The sequence below is a fragment of the Eschrichtius robustus genome, chromosome 3 (genome assembly GCF_028021215.1).
Source record: "Eschrichtius robustus isolate mEscRob2 chromosome 3, mEscRob2.pri, whole genome shotgun sequence".
Lineage (NCBI taxonomy): Eukaryota > Metazoa > Chordata > Mammalia > Artiodactyla > Eschrichtiidae > Eschrichtius > Eschrichtius robustus.
In genome coordinates this window covers 41877186-41899696 of record NC_090826.1, presented here as the reverse complement: position 1 = coordinate 41899696, position 22511 = coordinate 41877186, and the positions used below count along the sequence as shown (strand labels likewise).

The 22511-nt window shown below is 39.8% G+C and overlaps 1 protein-coding gene across 1 annotated transcript in view; it reads right to left on the bottom strand.

Annotated features, from left to right (window-relative positions):
• The window catches only part of ELAVL4 (ELAV like RNA binding protein 4), an 85337-nt gene extending 82254 nt beyond the window's left edge, over nt 1–3083 (bottom strand). The window contains exon 1 of the mRNA XM_068537962.1: nt 2967–3083. Coding sequence (XP_068394063.1) covers nt 2967–3083 — 117 coding nt within the window. The remainder of the gene's footprint in view (nt 1–2966) is intronic.
• Nucleotides 3084–22511: the final 19428 nt, after the last annotated feature.

Here is a 22511-nt window from a genome sequence, read left to right as displayed (position 1 = left end):
TCTACACAAAAGAGATAGTAAATGTAGGAACCAAACAGCAGCAGAGAACTGAAGTCTTGTGCAAGCATAAGACTGGTCAAGGTGGATATGCTTTTCTCCCCTCCAGCGGCACAAACAACAGATTATAAATCTAGTCATACCTACCATAACCATTCTTATTGGCAAATATTGGGTCTCGCAGAGCTTCGACTCTTCTCTTAAAATTTGCAAAGGTTTCAGAATATATTTTTAAAATGACTACTATTGTAATATATTTATAAAGATCCACAGAACACAGTGTGGATGACTGTAAAGTAAATCAATTATTTTGGGGGGGTGGGGGGAGAGAAAGAAAAAAAAAAAAGAAAGAAAAGGAGCAGTGAGCTGAAACCCCTGATTCTAGGATGTAGATAAGAACAACTGAACAGAGCCTTGCTGAAATTGGCTCGAAGCTTCCCCTTTTTACATCCATTTATGGGACCATCTGTCAGCTGAAGCCAGGATCTGATTGGCTGGGGAAACGAAGGGAGGCGTTGCAACATCAGGTGCTATTTAAATTAGCTACTGCCAGATTGACGATGTTAATGATTTGGTGACCTCTACAACAACAGAGACCAGATTTCTGAACTGCTTCTTGTGTCTGGTAATTAAGGCCAGGCTGAAGCAACACAGCCATACTTGTATATTTACCTTTTCCTTCCTCCCAGCTCAAAAGTACTGTAACAACTGCAGGTCACTGGCGGCTTGCAAACCTTAACAGTGGGAGTGTTCTCCCTGTCCCCTGTCCTGAGGGCGGTACCACCCCACCCCTCTGACGGAGCGCTTTTCCCTTATAGAATGTTTTCAACCACCTTATCTTTTTCGACACTTGCTTTCTAGCAAAATGCATATTTAATGACCTGCCTCTGGGCTTAAAGATACAACAAAAGCACTTTAATGTGCTAATATATCTACATTTTAACTTTATTATTCCCCAATATTGCTGATTTTTAGTGAGTAATGCTCCTTCTGCAGCTAATATGGCCAGCGTTTCAAAAGAAAGCAAGTTTGAGATCGGGCTTGCTCTGTTAACTAGGTTCATACAAGTTTGCTTCAGAAAACTACTTCCTAATAAACAAAAAAGAAAAAAAGCTGGGGGGGGGGAGAAGGGGGGCAGCTGTCAGCCTCTACCTTTCTGCCTTCTGCCTGAGCTTTTCAAAACAGAGAATGATGAATGATTTATTTAAATGAATTTATTTCTCAACTTGGATAGGAACATGATCTGAATTTTTAAAAATCCACTAAAATACATTCTCTCTTTGCTTTGTCTACTGCTTCAGAGAAAGGTAAAACACACTTTTGACAACAGCCTCATTTCATAACTGGTACAGGGTGTTCATCTTGCCGAACTGAACACGTGATTTTGCTTCTCTCCTTCAAAGGATGTCTTTTTTCTTTGGCCTCGTAAAAGACTTGCAAAGAGACATTTAGCAAGTGTGTGGTGATGTATACAGTTTGTCTGCCCATTTTATACATTTCATAACCTCTATGCTACTAAGCCTTCAGTAGTATAGTTTTTTGTTCTAGTTTGGGTTTTAAAGTGGCTTATCTCAGGAGTTTATGTTTTACTTTTACCCCAAAGGCTAATGTATCACTATTTATTTAATTCATAATTTAGTCAATTTGTTCCTCAATAAATACACAGAGGTAACAAATATTACTAAAGACATAATTTAACATAATTTTTCATCTTCGGCTGGAGCTGACAGCGGGATGGGATTGGGCCAAGTGGAAATATAGGCCGGAAATCATGCTATGCTCTAGGCTTCAAAGTCCAAGAATAAATGGGTCTGTGAAAAATTATTTTAAAAGAAAACAGCCTTTACATTAGAAAATTAAAGCTATTTTCTCCAAGCTACTATTTCATGAACACACATACAAATATACATATATATACACACTTTAAAAATACAGATACACCATAAAACAGTATCTGTTGGGTATACAACATGAGCTATTAGACTTGAATATAAATAAATTCAGCTATTAGAAATGAAAGTACGTGAAATAGAAAAGTAGAAATGTTAAAACTATGATCCCATCAAGTGGAACAATACTGAATTAAGTAAACTTTTAAAATAATTTCTTGAACAAATGTATAAAGCGTCCTACAAGTCACAATAGTACTACAGTATCCCTTGAACTGTGTATGAAGGACAAATTCACAGGTTAAGTGCTCTAAAGAGCTCAACACACGTACACCGGGCAGGTACAGGTGCCCCAAATCAACAACAGAAACTCTGAGTATGATCTCACCAATATCAAAATACTGTGAAAAGTAAACATGAACACAATGCTGACTAACACACAAATAAAAACAGCTCACTGGGAACAAAAATATTTACTGTGTATTTCTCTGGAGGTTATAAAAGTCGGAATTTCTTAAAACCCCTTTCTTCCATCCATACTAATCTCAGCACACTTAGTGAGCCATAAATTAACATTAGGTATATCAAAAGATATTCTGGCCAGTTTTCCAAAATAGTAACTGTATATTACAGTATAAACAATTACCTAGTTTTGCTAGGCTAAAAATCCATGCAGTTTGTATATTGATCACTTTTCCAAAAACCTCCACTCTAAAGCCTTTCAACGGAATCCTCAAACAAATGCACAAATGTCCTCAGAGGCCTTTTCTCTAAAGACAAAGGCAGAATCCTATTGTTGGGAAAAGTCAACCTTATTATTGCGTTTCCAGTAGTACCATTCATCTTTCAGAGTGAGGGGCTGACCGCTACATCAGTGGTGTGACATTTGTAAAGCAACAGATTCTTAACATATTATCTCAAGAATCAGGCAGGCGAGTCTCCCAGTCATGCATGATATTTTTTTTCCGCCACAATCCTCCACCACCACAGAAAGAAACTTGTCTCACTCAAGCAGCTAAGGCAACCTAAAAATGATATCCCAGAGCTGTGGGGCTGCCAGTGCTGCTGTATCCTTCTTACCATAAATGAGCAGTTTCTTGACTCATTAATAACAATTTCCCTTAAAAGAAGTAATCTCATATCAGTCAGCCCCTCGCCACCATGCACACATCCCAAAGGTTGCAGATATCTCAGCATCAGTCGCCGGCAGCCAGCTTTCCCACACAGAGTCCAGATGGACTGTACCAGAAGCCAATTCAGCGTTAATAACTACCTACTCCGCACAGTGGAGAAGCCTTACGTGGCACAATGGGCTAGGAAACAGCAGCCGGCTGAAACTGCAAATAAAAAAAGACAACCAAATTCTCCAAAAGCACCAAAAGGAAGGAACACAAATGGAAGCGTGAATTCTATTTCCTTGACTTCAATGAGAAGAAAAAAAAAAGAAAGAAAGAAAGAAAGAAAGAAAGAAAGAAAGAAAGAAAGAAAGAAAGAAAGAAGGAAAGAAAGAAAGAAAGAAAGAGAAAGAAAGAGAATCCTTCATAAACACAGGAAAAAAATGAAGGGGGAGGGAAACAGATGCTGCCCAGAAAAAAGTGACAAAATATTACCTCATTATTTAACAAAGCAGCATTAAGCGTCCTGCTGATTTCAAACATCTTGCCACAGATTTTGTTTTAAGAGAAACAGATAGAATCCTTTGCAAAGCACTCCGTCTGCAAAGGGTTCTTCAATTTTCTTGCGTGCCACGGAACAGTCAATATATTATTTCCCTAGAGTTCGCACATTAAAACCTCTAGTCAGTGAGCTGAATTTTCCCCTTATCTCACACACAGTAGACGCCTGTTATATGTACTGCTCTCTTTGCAAGAGCAGCCTGCCCCAAACATGGCTGGTGTTTCAACTACTCTTTAAAGTAACAGTTCACTGTATAACCACCAGGTGGGTAGAGTGCACAGATTCAAATGAACCATCTTAAAAGACTTTTTTTTTTCCCTTGGAACAGCTTTTGGGTGTAGGATGTGACATGAGAAACGCCAGCATCCTAACAGGCATCTGTCTTGTATCTCTCTCTGTATCTTGTCAAAATAAATAAATAAAATTCCCTCTCCTGACTTATAGTGAGGAAACAAAACAAAACACCATCACCAATTCTAATAAGAACTGTGAAGAATGAAACACAAACAAGCTTTGTTTCATTCAGCAAAGGATGAAAAAGGAAAATCCAATCAACGCAGAGCAAGGGGGAAAACCAAAAACTTCATGGAGATATTTTCTTTTAGCAAAAGGAGAGAAATATTGACAAGTGTGATAAACACCCAATTCAAAAGCAGGCATATGAACGAAGCACACACAAGATGGAGGCAAGAGTTTAAGGGTGTAACTTTTCTTCATAGTAATATTTGATATGATCTTTCATGATACGAAATAACCAAAAGCTTAAAAGTAAAGACACTGAAAAAAACAAACAAAAAAGCCTTGAGCACCTCTTTTTAAAACACAATTAAAAACAACCACAACAGCAAACTAATGATATATATTTCCCCAGTGCTGTTCTTTTCCCCTAAGATCTACCTCAAAGTGGAACATTTCTGTTGTGTACAATTTTGTCTGTATAGTTAACTTGGCGTCTCCTTTGTACAATTCTATTCCAATTAATCTGCTCCTCTGCCAGGAATAAATAGAATGTCTCAAGTTGAAAGCCCTAAGTGATGAAGGGATGATGTTAAAAGGATAAAGAACCACCCGGACAAAAATAAACCCCATCACTTATATCATTATATGACCTGTTTTTAAGGAGGCTTTTACTACTCACAGAGTACGCATGCACCATTCTATGTTCCCTCATATCTAAAAGAGAAACCAACATACACAGATACCTGGGATTTTGTTTTCTTGGCTGGACAAAATTAAAGCCCTGAAACTTCCACATCCTCTTGCAAACACGGATGTCGATACTAGTATTTTTCCAGCCCATCCGGCAACATTTAGCCATATACAACAGTGACTGTCTCCTTCATCTTTAAGTCAAGTCTGCATCACTTAATACCATTTAACCTCCTCAAATATATTAAGTTTCAAGTGACAATTTTTAACTGGGGAGTGAGAAGGAGGAGTTGCTCTCATCAAATTCTGGTTGTATGAAATAAGCTAATTTGTACACTCACCATATGTCTTAAACACTAATTTTAAAATGTCACTTTCTTCAAACATTAAAATGTAATCAGCCTAGTAAATAAAATATTCTCGAGTTTTCTTGCCTTGGTGATAATTTAAAGAGTGTTTATCTCAAGGTAACCTCTCTATTTTGGTTACCAAGGAAGGCTTTTGATTTGTAAAGGGAAAAAAGGAGATATTGGGGACTGGGGGAGTGAGAAGAGAAACCACAACTGTACGTAGCTGCACAAAGGAAAATAAGATGAAGCGGGTTTTTAAGGACCCATAGTCTTGCTACCCTAAGGCAAATCCAGCCAATCAATACCACCCATTGACGGTCTACCATCTGCCATGCTACCCAGCGATGTGGCTAAACAGACCTGTTCCATATGACCGTAGCCGGCTCATTTTCAGTCGATTAGAGCAGTTCCAGAGCATTCACATGCAATAGCACAAAACTCCAAGTCAGACTGAGCCTCTCTCTTCACACCAGTCCCTCCGAGCACAGCTGCAGACCTTTTCCTCCTGTTCCGGGTGTCTGGATTACCTCTTCTTACCCCTCAATTGAATTATCAAAATGGGGTGGGAAGGTAGAGTGAGCAGACACTCACATATCCACACACACACACAGATAATTGCTGGCCCTTCTTCACTGTCATGCAGAAATCGGGAATTCCATGTGCTCTGCCCTAATGTGATTATTGCAAACCATTTAAATAGCGTCATCAGTGACTATGACCTGACATTTTCGTGTGGTTCAATTTCTTTTTATCCTCTCTCTCTTCCCTTGAAAAATAAACCTGAGCTGCTGGCATTTCTTCTTTTAGGGAAAATACAGTCAGTATGCCCAGACAATGGTATACTATATTTAAGAGCTTCTGATAAAATTTAAAGCCTAATTTTCCTTTGATGAATTGTGGTGTTGGTTTTGTCTTTTTTTTTTTTTTTTTCCTGCAGAAACATTAAATCAAATTTTGTAAGAAAATGCAAACATACCACAGAGGAAAGAACGATGTGCCAGACTGACATGGCGTCTGTCAGTAGGATCAGGAATTCACTGTTGATGTGCTACTAGAGGTATATGACCTGACTGTGTCACGCCTTTCTCTTTCCTAAGTAGTTTTGTCTACTAAGGATTGTGGGAAAGGGCTAGAAGAGCGCTACTGTGTGGAGAAATATGACAAATGGGTGTATAGTCAACTTATATGACCAAGAGTTCACCTAGGCAGGTAAACTAACTTAAGGGTAGATCCACACTTGATCTGACTGTTTTCTTTCCATACTCCTAAGCCTGTGCTAGAACAGCAGCTGAAAGCAGAGGCTTCTTTCCAGAATCAATGCATGATTTTTCAAATGTGCCTTTGCTCGCACGCTTAAAGCACTAGGGTGTCTTTCTGGGAAAGAAAATTTAAAGGACAGGAAAACTGCCTTACTTACAAAATTCTAAAAAACAGTAAGTACACATTTATCAAAGAAATCTAATTTAAGGGAGTCCCTGTCTGGACTTTTCACTGATACATTCTCATCATAGCTTAAGAAAACTCAGCAGGGTCAATGTGCAAACACACAGAGATTTCTGAAGATCTCTATATTAAGGGATTTGAGGCCTTTTCATTTCAGTTCAGATGAGCTTTACTAAAAATAAAATAAATAAAATAAAAAACAAAGAAACAAACAAAAAAACTCCTTAGTATAGATATAAATCTTCACAAATCAAAGGCCACTGAATAAATGAAATATGGAGTAGCTACTCATACCACTAAAGGATGCAGTGTTTAACGAGATTAATACAGTATTGAAAATAATTCAATGTAGGGCCTTTTAAAACTCTGAACTCATTTATAATTCTGTAACTACAAATAAACAGATGTACTGTAAAAGGCAAGGAAGGTAATTTGTGGAAGAAGGAGGAAGAGGAGGAGTAGAAGGAAGAAGGAAAGGTAAAGGTAAAGGGGAGGAGAGGAGAGGGAGGAGAAGAAGAAATAAAAATAGTAGGACTTACAGTGTGAATAAAAACTGCTCTTTTACTAGGAGTCTACTGTACATCAAACACTGTACTAGGCACTTGACATGCACAATCTCACTCAAGTGACAATTGTTATAACTAAGAATTCTTCTAGAAAGGTGTTTGACTCATCTAAAAGTAAGATCTCCCCTCCTCATACCACAGAAGAATATGCTTAGTAAATATGTGTTGAATAAATGAGAAAGATGGGCACAGACTAGAAGAGAAAGCAGAAGGAAGATGGAAGGTGTGTTTGACTTTTCTCAAAACAAACGAAGTGAGAGAGAAACAAAGAATTAAAGCTACAAATCACAAAATCTTAGACGGCAGGATTAAGTCCCCAGCCCTATCCCCTACTTCCTCTTCCAAAACTGGCAAAACTCCTTACATAGAGTATCTGCTCAGCAAACACTGATTCATTTAACTTCTTTGTCCTCCGCCCTTTATAATACAGAGCATGGCTCCAGGCAGCACTCCAGTCATGGGGAATGAATGAAGATCAATAGTTGCCCTCATCACCTCAAATACTATCCCAAGGCCTATTTGTTTTGATTCAACTAGGGGTTGCTGAACACCTTCTCAGGGGGAAATGATATGCTAGGCTCCTTAATCTTCAGTTTCCCCATCTGTAAAATGGGCACAATAATACTTCTCTTAAGGTTTGTTGCCAGAATTAAGTAGATATAGGTTTGGTGGAGGCAGCACTCTAAATGGTAGCTATTATTATTAACGTGGAAAATAAGGAAAAACTGTATGAATTAGTACCTGGCTACAAGATAAGTCAATCTTGTTGAAGAAAAAACAATTCAAAGCCTCTCTAAACGATTAGAGCATAAAAAGACAATAATAACTAAGAAAGGCTAAAAGGTCTGTTCCTGTTCTAATGAAAAATGTCTGCTGCAGATAAACATTTACTTAGCCCTGTGTGCAAAGTTCAGTGCTAAAATCCTAACATGAAGAATAAAAAGAAATAAAAGTCACAGTGCTCACCAAGGAGCTTACAATCTGGCTAGGAAAGGAGCTTCATTTTTATGCATAAATCCTAATAGTATAAGGAAGAACGTAAAGAGAATAGTATCAAAATGAAATACTGACAGGCAGTCAATGCTGAGGATACCACCTGAGTGATGGGGAAGGCTTCTGGAGAGAAGCTGGAACTGAAGCTAGGCTTAAAGAATGATAGGATTTGTTCTGGACAGTGGAGGGTATTTCATACAGGAACAAAGGTCGGGGAGGAGGGCAGGAAGGGGATACTGGCAGCCAGCTCCTTCTAGCTAGACCCCCTCTGAGGTCTCCTCTGAACCTATCCCAACCTATTCCATTTTTAAAAGTTGTAAATAGAGGAATATTATGATATGATGACTGTGGGAAACAGGATCTCTTATACAGTAAGTACTTTTATGAAAAGAACAAGAATTAGCATTTATTGAGCATCCACTATGTGTCAAACATTGCATTATGTGCTTTGCCTATAAATCTCATTTAATCTCACAACTCTGAGATTCCCAATAAGAAAACTAAAGATTAGAGAATTTAAGTGATTTGCTCAAGATCACACAGCTAGTAAGAGGCAAATTTAGGTTTCAAACTTATATATGTTTAACCTCAGTCCACACTCTTTTTGCTATAAATTCTACCTTATATAGAAAAGTGTAGATCTAAAAAACTTAAATCTTATTCTCTGTTAGTCTGTAATCAGAAACTAACATTCAGAGTAATGCTGTTGCCATCTGCTGACATTTAAAACAATAACAATAATTTTAAAAAAAGAAAAAAGAAAAAAAATCCACCTAACTTACACCCGTAATTTTAGTATTTTGCCACCAGGTGATGATAGAATCCTGGTCCTGTGAAAATTACAAGGGTCACGCTTTTGTCTGCTATTATTTTGTGTGTGGGCTATTCCCTCCTCCATCTCTGAAAGTAAAGGTAAGAGTGCCTGATCTTCAGATGGAATCATCTACTAAAACCCCAAGACATTAAACTTTCCAAATATTTTCCAAATTTTATTTATCAAAAATTCAACTGTGAGCATAATTCTGAACTTCAACAATTTTCAAACAATTCTATTACAGATTGTTCTCAATGAATTATAGTTCTTTGTTACTCTCACACTGTACTGTGGGCTTGCAGGGTAGAAATTGTATGTTATTTGCCTTATATCCCCAGCATGTAGAATATCAGTACCTTGAACATACTGGGCACACAATAAAAGAACATAAATAATTGATTCCAAATATTTTAGAACTTTTGAACCAAATGCTTAGGGCACAATGATTTGGTACTTCATTCATTAATACATAATTTTCTTTTTCAAGTCACCCTTACTGTTTGCTGGGTTATTGTAAAAAGCCCTTTTCTGAGGTTGGTCATCAGCAGAAGCATTTCTCTCAGTGGTCAGGCACTTCCTTCTGCCTTAGTCAGGCACAGTCTACATTCATTATAAGCCTTGCCCTGCTCAGTAGCCTAGTTTACCGTTTCAACCCTCTTATGCCCAGGAAGGTCGCTTCCTTTCTCTACAAAAGGTGAAGGAAAAAAATGTGAAAAACAAGAGAGGCATGCTATATAACTGTCAGAAAAAGGCAACTCTCCACTTGACCCTTTTTAGTCCTTTCCCTCGCTGACTCTGAAGCTGGGGGAATGATTTAACTACTTTTAGGCAGAAGAGTAAAGTTACACATTAGTGCTGAGTAGCTCATTTCCCTTAGCAACGCCTTAGCAACAGCAGCTTCAAGTTCAAAATACCACCTTGAAAAGGATCACATCTTTAAGGAGGATGAGTATTTTTTTTAATGTAAGATTTTTGAACAGAAGTTGTAACATTATAACCCCCAAAGCCTTGTAGGCTACAAATACCTATTTCATGCTAACCTTCCTCTATGATATTATGTGGTAACCATAAAGATGCTGGGCTCCTGTGAAATTTCAGTGCCTGGAAAAGCCCTGCTCCTACTCTGAAATTATTCACAAATACATAACTTATATTTTATCAAGGCACCATTAATCCTAGGTAATTACAGAAATTATACTTAAGTTCTTTTAAAAGGGTTATTGTTATTGACCTCACTATTCAGTTTGCTCCCTTACTGAGAAGAGTGAATAACTAAAATCATAGTTTTAAAACCCACATCAGGATTTTACAAACTATGTTACATGTAACTTATGGTTCTGTGGACAGTTTCAAGAAAAATATAAAAAAGAATTCCAATTTTACCCCAAACTGGTACTTACTGATTTTGTTATTCAATACTTACCTTGCCTACTTTATTATCCATAAAATGGATCATGGGATAATCAAATAATCATCACATCTGATTTTTTTTTACACTGCCAATAAAATGAGAATGCTTGCAGAAGGCTTTGCTAGCCTTCAAAAACCCTAAGAATGTAAACTGTGTGGGTCATATATGTTATGTATATTATTAAAACTTCCACCTTATTCAAGAATTTTGAAACTCTTGTCGTCTTAAAGATTTCACAACTCAGATAATATACAAGCTACTGCTTGAAATTTGTTCCTTATTGTCTATCAGCATATGGGTACCTTGGGGTACAGGGAAACAAACTCCACAAGGGCGTGGAACAGTAATTTCAATGGAATTCTTCACTGTTAAAATTTATTATCAAGTAAGACTACACAAACTATGTGTGCCAATTACAAGACACAGATGGGTAAAGGACAGATTTTTCCCCTATATCTTTTACTTGGTATCAGTATATAGCCAAACTGTGCCATCCACCTAACATGAAATTTTACACGTGTCCATGTATAAGGGTATTACTGAAGAACATTCCTAGAACAATGCCTCTTATACACAGGAGGTGTTCAATGTGTGTTCTTGAAAGTAAGATCCATTTTAAATCACAAGGGAACAGAGAAGAGCCAGGAGATCTCAAAGTCAGTTCCATCTCTACCGCTAATAATTCTATGACTTTGGGCAAATCACTTCTCTTTGGGCCAGAATCTTCTTGAGTAAAGAAGAAATGAAACTGGATGCCAGCTCTAATATGTCAGGGTCTATATATAAATAGTTTTCAATTAGCAAACAAAATTTTTGGTAAGGCTAACTCAGATTTTCAACTGACATTCCAGTATAAGAATACTGGCTAAAGGGAAATCAAGCTTTTGAAGGAGATTTAAAAATCTGCCACAAATGAAGAGCCAGATTAGTATAATGTTCCTCCAATGTCCACCCTGGTCACTAGCGTTATTTTAATAAAATACAGAACTGGAAATGGTAGGTTAAAATCATAAAACCAACGGTTTTGACTAGGACCTTGATTAAGTCCAAAGATGCTCTCAAGTGTTATCATACTTAAAATGTGGACAACAATAATGCCTAGGGTTGTGAAGATTAAATGAGATAATGCATGTAAGGCATGTATTACAGGGTATATGGCATACGGTTAAGTACTCAAAAATGTTAACTATGTTTTATATTAGGTTGAACACATGAAATTGTTTTTACAGGTCAAAAGCAGTCAAATACTGTCAATTTCATATGATTCAATCTATGTTCTGTTACTTTTTACCTGAAAAACCTTCATGATCCTCACTGCTTAAATCAAATCCAACTATGCAGTATGGCGTTCAAGCCTCCTTATAATCCAACCTTCGCTTAAGCTTCCTGACTTCTCTGGGATATTCCCTTTTATATACACTGCTCTAAACATGCCACTCTATTCTCCTACATGGCCCTTCTACCCCATGCCTTTGTTCCTGTAGTTTCATTCCATTTGGAATGACTTCTCTCCCTGGAAAATATACCCATCCTTCAAGGCTTCAACCTCACTAGGAAAAATCAGCTGCTTCATTATCTGAGCTTTTATAGCAGCTTGTTCTTCCTGCCTCCACAGAATTCATGCCAGAGCATTACCACAGTTGTTTACAGGTCTGTCTCCCAGAGTGTGTTCAAGGTACTCCAGGGCAAGGATTGTCTGTCTTTGCTTCCCTCCAGGTGAGCACAGTGGCTGTCTCATAGTTGGCACTCAGTAAATATTTGTTCAAGTAAAATGAATACATTCACGTGGCAGGTTAAGATATGGCCTCTCTTAGAAATAAATGATAAATAGATGAATCCCAAAGATGACTCCAAAAAGAAAAATCTTTTGGAATCCACCCTTCCACAGAATCATTTTTTCTGATGTAAGAAATTCCTGCTAAAGGACAGTCTTTTTCCCTCTAAGAAATGTTCAAGTGACTAAAATCAGAAACTCCAAAGTGGAAGTCGCTCTTCAGAACAAACCCACGAGCTGAAGCCATGAGCTTTCAACAGACCATTGTTTTATTGCTAGAGGGGGGAGTGCTCTGGTTGCAACCTTCTTTAGTGAATATAACGTGAGGGTCTGCACACTGAATTCGTGCTTCTAGAGCTGGAGAGGTCTTCAGTCACGGAGAACTCCAGTGAGGCCTGGATGACATGGAAGGTATGGAAAAGAGGACGGTATGGCTGCTGTTGCAGCTTGGAGCGTGAATTCATCACCTGCCCACATTCCCACGCTCCATGAAACCACGACTCTGGAAGAACTCTAGGAAATGCAAGTGCTTAAGAGAATTAATACTGTATTCTAAATATTATCTAACGAATGTTACTAGCTATATAGACAGTAACATTAGTTAATATTTAATATGCGTATGTATGTATGTGTAAAGTTAAATCATTATATAATTGCATATAGATAGATATATAATTAGTTTAAAAGGAGAGAAACAGTTCTGCACTATAGGAATATCATGCTATTTATAGCCAGTTTGTAACTCCAGAGGATGTACTTTCAAACTTTTTTTCCAGCAAGTGATTTTTCGAAGTAAAATCTTAGGCAAACCTCTAACGTATAAACAAATAAAATAGTGCTGGTCTCCTGGTGGGGGGAAGAGTGGGCCCCACTAAACATTTACCCCACCCTCACATACTTCCTGGGGCACTCTGAGGAACTCAGCAACCAGTGAGGAAACCAATCTAGTCTAGTCTGAATGATACTGCAGTGGGTAAACGGTGAATTGAGAGTCAAAAGACTTGGGTGCCAGCACCAATGCTACCACCCTTAGGCCCAAGCCTCCTCGTCTATTATATTTAATTTAGAGCCTTTGGTAATTGCTATCCAAGATTCCAAATGGAATGTCTCAGCTTCTGAGGCTTCCCAACCACACAGGTTTATAGTGCTTACTCCTCTCATACTATCTACCTACGTTAAAGCTTCACAATTAATCCACTTCCCAATTATTCTTCACTTACAGAGACACAAACTTTAACAATTAATAGTGGGACAACACAGGTTTCACAAGAACCCAGTGAGGGCTTGGAAAATAAACCTGGTGTCTTTTTTTTTTTTTTTTTTAACATCTTTCTTGGAGTATAATTGCTTTACAATGGTGTGTTAGTTTCTGCTTTACAGCAAAGTGAATCAGTTATACATATACATATGTTCCCATATCTCTTCCCTCTTGCGTCTCCCGCCCTCCCACCCTCCCTATTCCACCCCTCTAGGTGGTCACAAAGTACCGAGCTGATCTCCCTGTGCTATGTGGCTGCTTCCCACTAGCTATCTATTTTACGTTTGGTAGTGTATATATGTCCATGCCACTCTCTCACTTTGTCACAGAAACCTGGTGTCTTGATCTTATCATTTAAGCTATACCTCTTTTAGTTGAGAAAAGCTGTCTGTAAGTTTCTCAAGAGTCCTGCCAACTGCTTAGTTGTGTAGATTATATCTCCTTAACTTTTCTTATACCCACTGCTACTGTCTTGGTTCAAGTCTCTGCGTCTCTTTCCTGGATTATTATCATCCACATATTCTTACCCCCAATTCTGACTGAATCCCATTTACCAACCACGGTGACCTTTCTAAAATTTCAATCTAACCACATTGCTTCCTTGATTAATATCAATGTCCATCTCCTCTTCTACTGTGCCCATCCCCTTCTCTACTGAGATTTTCAGTGAGTGGTCTGCGAAGGGGTACCCAGCAGACCTCTAACAGACTCCACAAATTTATAGGACATTGTTTCATGACACAAATACAGGTAAGTTCATAGTCTTTTTCATATCTGTTTCTCTTACTAGGCTTGAGCTCCTTAAGGGTGGGGTCATATCTGATTCATAATCAAATGGTTGAATAAATTAAAAAAATGTAACCTTCCTTAAGCAAAGCTTCCAAATAGCTGTTTTTCTCATTTTTAAGCTGTAGAAAGCTATAGGTAGCTCCGTTTCATTTGCAAAGTGCTTTCACATAATAACTACTGTCTATTGAGCATAAATGCTCAATAAATAATGTGTCAGGTACCAGTCTTAGCTCTTTACATGCATTAACTCACTTAATATCACAATAATCCTATAAGGTAGGTACTATTATTGTTATCCCTGCATTGACAGATGAGGACAGCTAAGGCAGAGAGAGGTTAAGTACACATACATTAACTCATTATAATCATTCAACAAACACTTTCAGAGTATTTATTTTGATATTCACACAACCAACCATGAGAAAGACAGGATATATACAATCATCACTTTGAAATAAGGGCCAAGGAGAAACCATGTCTTGGTCATCCTTGGAGATTCCTGGAGTATCCAGAATAGAATCACATTCAGTCAATATCTGTTGAATAAGTGTTGAATTAGTGCCCCTTTAATCTGGTAGTGGGGTTTTCTACATCAACCACTTTCCTTGACTGATGCTTGAGAGAAGGGACCCCACCTTCTCTTGGTCAAACCCAGACACTTTTGAGAGTGCAAGGAAGCTCTATTAATAATTACATGTAGACAACAGGCATAAACCAGTACTGTCCAAGGTAAATCAGGTTACATGGTCACATTACTATAACCAACTTAACCTGATACCTATTTATGATGTTGACAAAGTTCCTGGTGAATATGTGCTGGTATGGGCAACCTTGCTAAGATACTTAGCACAGCAATACGTGAGGAGCATTTGGTCAAAAACTGAAAATAAGACAGGCCATTATCCAGAAAGCCCACTGATAGTCACACTATACAAGAACACTCTCTGGAACTACATTCAAGGAAACAACATTTAGGTAAATAAAAATGTATTCTTGTGTATGTGTCTTTGTACAAGCTATTCTCTCTTCCTGGATCATAACTTCCCCTGCTTCTTCTGCTTGGTGAACACATACTCACCCCACAAAATCAAGTTCAAGTATTAAAATCAAGTTCAAGTATTAATTTCCATAAATTCATGCAGCATATATTTATTGACCACCTGCTACGTGCCAGACACTAGGGATTCAACACTAAACAAGGCACACAAATCCCCTGCCTTGAGAGTTTACGTCGGACTGGGAGCAGACAGTAAATGTTCCCAATTTCCCCCAGACAGAATTAACAGTTCCCTATTTGACATCTCACAGAACTTGTTCCTCAGACTATTCCATTCCCCATGGAATTGCAATTACTGCCTTCCATGTCTACCTTCCACTCAAGACTGTGAGCTCTTTTAGGGCAAGAACCAGTCTTCATCTATGTCCCCTGTGACTGGCACAGTGTGGGGTTACCTGATTGAACTGAAGGCCACATGCCTCCCCTCTCATGATGTTACACCCTGTGAACATTCCCTAGAGTTCACTGCTTGATTTCTGAATATTTAAAAATCACTAAGCAGTTCCTTGGCACCTACAATGTACTGTTCTTGGTGCCGGGATATGGGATGCAGCAAGAATGTGACATGGTTCAGGATCTTTGAACATTTACAATCAGACTAAGGAGTCCAGGTTTACTGATGAGAATAAGAACAGAATGAGACAAGAGAGTACATAATCAAGGACTAGATCATGTGGGTCAGATCCAAAACATTCCCCAAGTTCAGAGAATTGAGATGTCACTATGGGCCCAGGGACAAGGGTGAACACAAGCATTACAGAATATCATCCTTCATTTTTAGCCCAGCAATGCTGCCAGGTGCTCCCTGGGGTTCACCGCTCTCCAAAACCATCCCCAAATATGCCAGAATATCCTTACACGGGCCATATCCTCTCAAGATTTTATGCTTTTGCACAAGCTGGTGCCCTGGGTTGGGATGCCCCAATACCCCTAATGTGTCTGACAGTCACTAAGATTCAGCTCAAATGTCACTGCCCTTGTGACACCATCCTTGACCTTCCCAGGAAGAACTAACCATGCTTTCACTGTGTGTCCAATCCTGCTCCTTCTCCCACATACATACCCATCATACCCTGGGGTCTTCACATATAATTGTATCCATCACATTTATCTATGTGTCCACCTCCCCTACTAAGCTGTGAACTTGTTGAAGGCAAAGACTCTCATTCATCTTTGTATCTCAGGCACAATGCCTGGTACAGAGTTTGTGGATGGACAGATGGATGAATGAATCAACATACAGACGGAGTCAGTTATAAAGGGCTGGAGCACACCACCCTCTCCAAGAAAAAGCATCAGCTGATATAACCTCATGTGGTCTAGTGAAAGAGTTTGGAAGTGTAGATAATTGGGTACTAATCTTGAATTCATATCTCACAGACCTTAAGCAAGTCACTTAATCTCTCTGGACCTTAAGTAGTCTTACCTATTAAATGGGGATAAATCATGAAATCCCTACCTCACACAATAATGACTGGGAGTTCTAAATGAGATTATAGAAGTGAAAGTGCTTAGAAAAAAATGTTATTTCAATTTAACACGACTTCAGGGGAAAAAGCATCAACCATAGTAATGTTATCTAGAGATATTTTTAACGAAGGCCAATACTTTTTTTCCTTCCAAACTAACACATGGCTGTGCTTTTTCTAGGCTGTTAAGAGAACAAATAGGTGACAAACCTCTGTGCTGGCAGTCTCTGGGGTGAGTTTCTTTTTCTCTTGCTGGATAGGAAAAAGAGGATTTGTCCTTTTTATGGGTCAGGGGTTTCAGGTCTCAAGGTCTAAACATTTTTGATGGCCTTGAACTAATTTCAGCCACCATCGACAGAATGGGAGTGGAAAAATCCCCACCACATCTGCCTTGTCAGGTGGTAGAGGAAAGAACTTTCTAAATAGCCTCATTATTGGTCCCAGCTGAATTCTGCTCCTGTTCCATGATGCCAGCAAAAGCATTTTAGTAAGATGCTGCCAGCATCAAAAGCAGATCCACTTACGGCTTCCTGTAAGCGTATCTGCAATGGCAGAAGGTGGCGGGCAGCCAGGTGTGAGCGTGCGTGCTAAAAATCTCCAATACGTCAAGCTGGAAGAACAATCTATGAAATGAAATTCAACGTTCTATTTCTACTCCAAGAACTCAGTTTAAGGCACCAGAAGTTCAGTTGGGTAACTCAGCTCCAGTTCTCTGCTGCTTTACTGAATCAGAGAATCTCAGAAATGTCCTCTCATTCTTCTAGCTTGAATGCCCCCCACCACACCCCAACAGGACATTCCAAACAGAGGGTCACTGGGCTCTGTTTATATAGCTTAAACAAGAGGATCTTATTCACTTCTTTTCCAATAATTTGCCCAGTGTTCTGGCCATGGGGCAGGGACTATCATATGTCCACCAAATCCTGTCTCCTTTTCTGCCTGGCCACCCAGCTAGGCTACAGTGGGGCTGAGTAACTTGAGTTCTGGAATGTGGGTAGAAACGATCACTTCTACACCTGGTCCCTAAACAACTTCTGTATGATGTTTTATCTTCTCATTCTTTCCTGCCTACTCAGTAGATGCAGAGGGTCCAAGGGAGAACTCCGAGGCCCTAAAGGAAAGCGGAGCCACTAAATGGGAGGGGCTGGGTCCCTGAATGACAGCAGCACAGCCTCCTGCAAATCCATGTTGAACTCTGGTATGAATAAGAAGTAACCTTGTTAAGTCTCTGAGATTTGAGGGTTGTTTGCTACAATAATTCACCTATTCTGACTAATACAGACCGTCCCTTCCGTTTTTCAAATGGCAGAACCACACTAAGTGTCTCAGAAGTTATTGTATCGCCACCACCGTTAGAAGCCTGAGTGGCACATTTTGCATATAACATTTTAGTATAGCTCCATGTACTACTACCTCCTGAAAAGTGAAAAGGAGTAGTGCAGGAAGACAGGGGAAGGGGGTATGGGAAGGAAGGAGGGGTGGCGAAGGCTACATTTTTTTCAAGGACCAGTGTCCTTATGCATGTGAGTTTCATTTATCCCTTATAACGGTGGTCCCCAACCTTTTTGGCACCAGGGACTGGTTCCGCGGAAGACAATTTTTCCATGAACCGGGGCTGGGGGGTTGGTTCAGGGGGTGATGGGAGCGATGGGGAGCCCCAGATGAAGCTTTGCTCGCTCGTCCGCCACTCACCTCCTGCTGTGCGGCCCGGTTCCTAACAGGCCGTGGACCGGTACTGGTCCATGGCCCGGGGTTTGGGGACCCCTGCCTTATAACATCCTAATGAGACAGACAGAACTATCACCATTTTAAACAGGAGGAAAAGGAGACTCAGGCAGGTTGATGTACAGAACCTCTGACTGAGCCTGCTTGGCCTCTGCCATTTTCCACTGATCTCAGCACCATAATCATCCAACAGCCTCCTGTGGACAGACCTTCTCACAATCTCCACCTGCCTCTCTAATGCCCAAACACCAACCTCAGAACCCCTGTTGCCATGCTTTCCATGCTGGGACCCCAAATGCCAGGTTTTTACATAACTCTTAAAACAAACAACCGAGTCCCTTGGACACTGGGATTCCCCACTTGGCTGTTCTTCCGCAGGTGGCCTTAGCCAGCAGCTGCGTTCTCCTGCACCTGGCTTCATCCTTCCCATCCGGGGTAGCATCCACTGAAAACACACACCCACCCCTCCAGTTCATTCTAACTACAGAAAGGGTGAGAAAGATGTTTTTAAGAAGCCAACACTTGAGACAATGTTGAAATTAAATCAAAGTTAAAAAACCATATATCAAAAGTTTGTGTTTTTTAAATCACAATTAGAAACTATGAAGGTTATCTTGGAATCTAAAAGGAAAACCTTCCAAGGTAAAAATGCCTTATCTCTTTAACTTAATTTGGCCAGTTTTTAAGAATCTGCATTAGGTACCCTCCTCTCTACTCCTATGGCCTCCCGTTTCCTTTCCTCCATTACAGCACTTTTCACGCTGTAATGATGGGTTTATAGGTCTTTCCTTCCCGCTACGTTGAGAGCTCTGCAAGGCCAGGGACCATGTCTAATTCTCCTCTTTATCCCAGTGCCCAGCAGAGTGCCAGATAATCCTTGAGGAGCTAGTTGGTTTTCAGGGTGGCTTTGCTATGGAGTCCTCAAGCCCGCTTTGGGTCAGCACCATCAGCTGTTAAATAGGGCTATGGCTGCACCCTGTCTGCTTCACGGAGTAACTGCCAACCCTGTGTAGGAACCAAATACAGTCATCTGAATGGATCTGAAGTGTCACTGCGGCTCGCCAGGGTTTAAATGATTATTCTACTGTCTAGCATCTGGAGAACAGGATCTGTAGGAGGATGTGAGAGGTGCTCGTTGGCTATGTGGGTGGGTGCTCTTTCTTGTTTCCTGGTTTCTAGTACCCTGAGTGATCCAAGGAGCCTGTCCATCCTCAGAGGTGGAGGACATTTAGTGATTAACATTATGAAAGTAGCATTACCACTCTGCTAAGACCTGCAGACCAGGAGCTGGCTTTCTTTTATTTCAAGAACTTTATGAGGTACAAGGTCGTACATTTTTAGATCTCATACTTTGTCCGAGGTTGCATTGTTAAATATTTGTTTCCAATTTTGACATTGGCTGGATCCATTTGTGCGAGGGCACCAGATCTGCGATGGGGAAGACTGACGCTCAGAATTTCATTAGAGATGCTTGTGTTAGAGTTGGTCTACAGAGAGAAGCAATGACTCCTGAAAGGATTCTGTGATTCAGATATTTTATACAAATGTTAATGAATAACTCAGCACGGCAGGAAAGACAAAACTAGCACAGTAATGCTGTTCAGGTATTATGTGCTTTTGCCCTTAATTAAGTGATTTCAGGAGCCCAGAAGTGAGTTCCCAGCGTAGCAAAGACCTCTGGCTGCAGTGACATCACAATGCTAATGCATCCTTTACTCCTGGTTTAGTGGAGGATAGGCCACCTTCTACTCACCAGTCCCATTTGTGAGGATATTTCCAGTCAACAAAAAGCTATTTCTTACAAATAAAGCAAGTGCTCTGAAGCACTCACAACTCAAACCCACAAAAGGTACCCAGAGCATCAAAGGAACCATCAGAACAATTTTTCTAAAACATGGATCATGGGACTGCCCTGGAGGTCCAGTGGTTGAGACTCCGTGCTTCCATTGCAGAGGGTGTGGGTTCCATCCCTGGTCAGGGAACTAAGATCCCGTGTGGTCAAAAAAATAAATAAAACTCAATCAATCAATCACGGATCATCTTCAATGATCTTGTAATTTGCATGTCTACTGGCTCTAGGAACCAGGATTTAGTAAGACAGTAATTTAGTATATTAGTCAGCGTGGACTATCATAACAAAATACCATAGACTGTGTGACTTAAACAACAGAAATTTATTTTCTCACAGTACGGAGGTTGGAAGCCTGAGATCAGGGTGCCATGGGTTCTGGTGAGGGTGATTTTCCTGGCTTGCAGATGTGATCACCTTCATGTTGGTTGTGGACTCACATGGCAGAGAAAGAAAAATCTCTCTCTTCCTCTTCTTATAAGGCCACCAATCCTATTGGATTAGGACCCTACCCTTATGACCTCATTTAACCTCAATTGCCTCCTAAAACCCCCATCTCTAAAAAGAGTCACAGGACTTGAGGACACGGGGACAGGGAAGGGTAAGCTGGGACGAAGTGAGAGAGTAGCATTGACACATATACACTACCAAATGTCAAATAGATAGCTAGTGGGAAGCAGCTGCCTAGCACAGGGAGATCAGCTCAGTGCTTTGTGACCACCTAGAGGCGTGGGATAGGGAGGATGGGAGGGAGACACAAAAGGGAGGGGATATGAGGATATATGTACACATATAGCTGATTCACTTTGTTATACAGCAGAAAATAACACAACATTGTAAAGCAATTATACTCCAATAAAGATGTGAAAGAAAATAAATAAATAAATAAATAGAGTCACATTGGGTGTTAAGAGCTTCAACATATGAATTTGGAGGGACACAATTCAGTCCATAGCAACTTTCATGTAGAAAATTCAGCGTCTCCTTCAGGTGGTTACAAGTTACATCACATCACTAAGGTGAAATTCACAAAAATAAAAATATATTTGTCCTCAATGGGTTATTTTAGCAAAGAATTTGTAAAAATAGAATCTAGGAGATGTATTCTGTTTGTTCATAGCCGAAGTTGTAAAATATACTTCTTTGGAGATTGTGAGAAAAGAAGCAATAGAAAGTATTGGAGTGGAAGGCATGAACACCAAGCATCTTTACTCCATAACTATCTGTATCTAGTTAGTTACATCTTGGCTAAGTCCCTAGCCCTCTCTGTGCCTCTGTTTCCTCATTATACCAAGCTGGTTTAAATAAGAAAACACATTCATTTAAAATAAACCATGTTTCAGAGTTCCATTTCTGGGTGGCTGTTTTGAAGATCCAAATCAGTATAGTGACCGGGAAAAGAATCTCCTGCCCCAAAGGAGGTCTACATAAGGAAAATAATGGATGATAAAATAAATATCCTTAAAATTGTGGGCTCATTTTCTTCAGTTTTAAGCTGACAAGGTAATTGATTGCCCCTCTACACCCACCCTCTTCCTTGGTACTAGCATTCTCCCTTTGGAAAAATAGATAAGAACAATCAGTAGCATTTGGGAATCTCTCCCTTTAGCTGAAGAACAGCCAAGGCCAAGGAGTGATTTGAGGGCCCCAGAATGAAGGACTGGCCTTGGATCTGCAGAGCCCCTGAGACAATGCACTCACGCTACAGCAGCCCCCAGCCCTCTGGGATAATACACAACCTCCCCTCTCTGAAAAGCAAGCAACAAAGGAACACTGACCGCAATCCAATTATCTGGGGGGTGCACCACTCCCAGGACAGCAGGAGGGAGGGGCTCGAGAGCTCACAGCAAGACCAGCTCTGAAGATGTATCTCTTACACAGAATGCAGGCTTGAAAACATTAATTCCATTGCAGAGAGTCACTGCACAATTTCCCAAGGATTCCCAAGATCTCTTGAGTCATGAAAGGCATCCTTATTACGTTAGTATGCTAAAGGGTTCCCCTGCATATACTATTCCAGGAGATAGCAGGGAGAGCATAAAAAAGCTGAATGATTCCCAGGAACTAAACAAAGAAATACCTTTAAAGCTTATCTAGTTATACCTCTCTTTAAAATCTACTTTTTTTCAAAGCCAAATTGGAAAAAAAGTTTACACCAGTTTTGGGGAAGGTACTACAGAACAAGGTATTTACAACTCAAACAATTTCAATGTTCCCTTATACAACTAAAAAGCACCTTCTAAACTAGACATGCTTATCAAACCGTAAAATAAGAAAAAAATATGAGTAACCATTTATCTG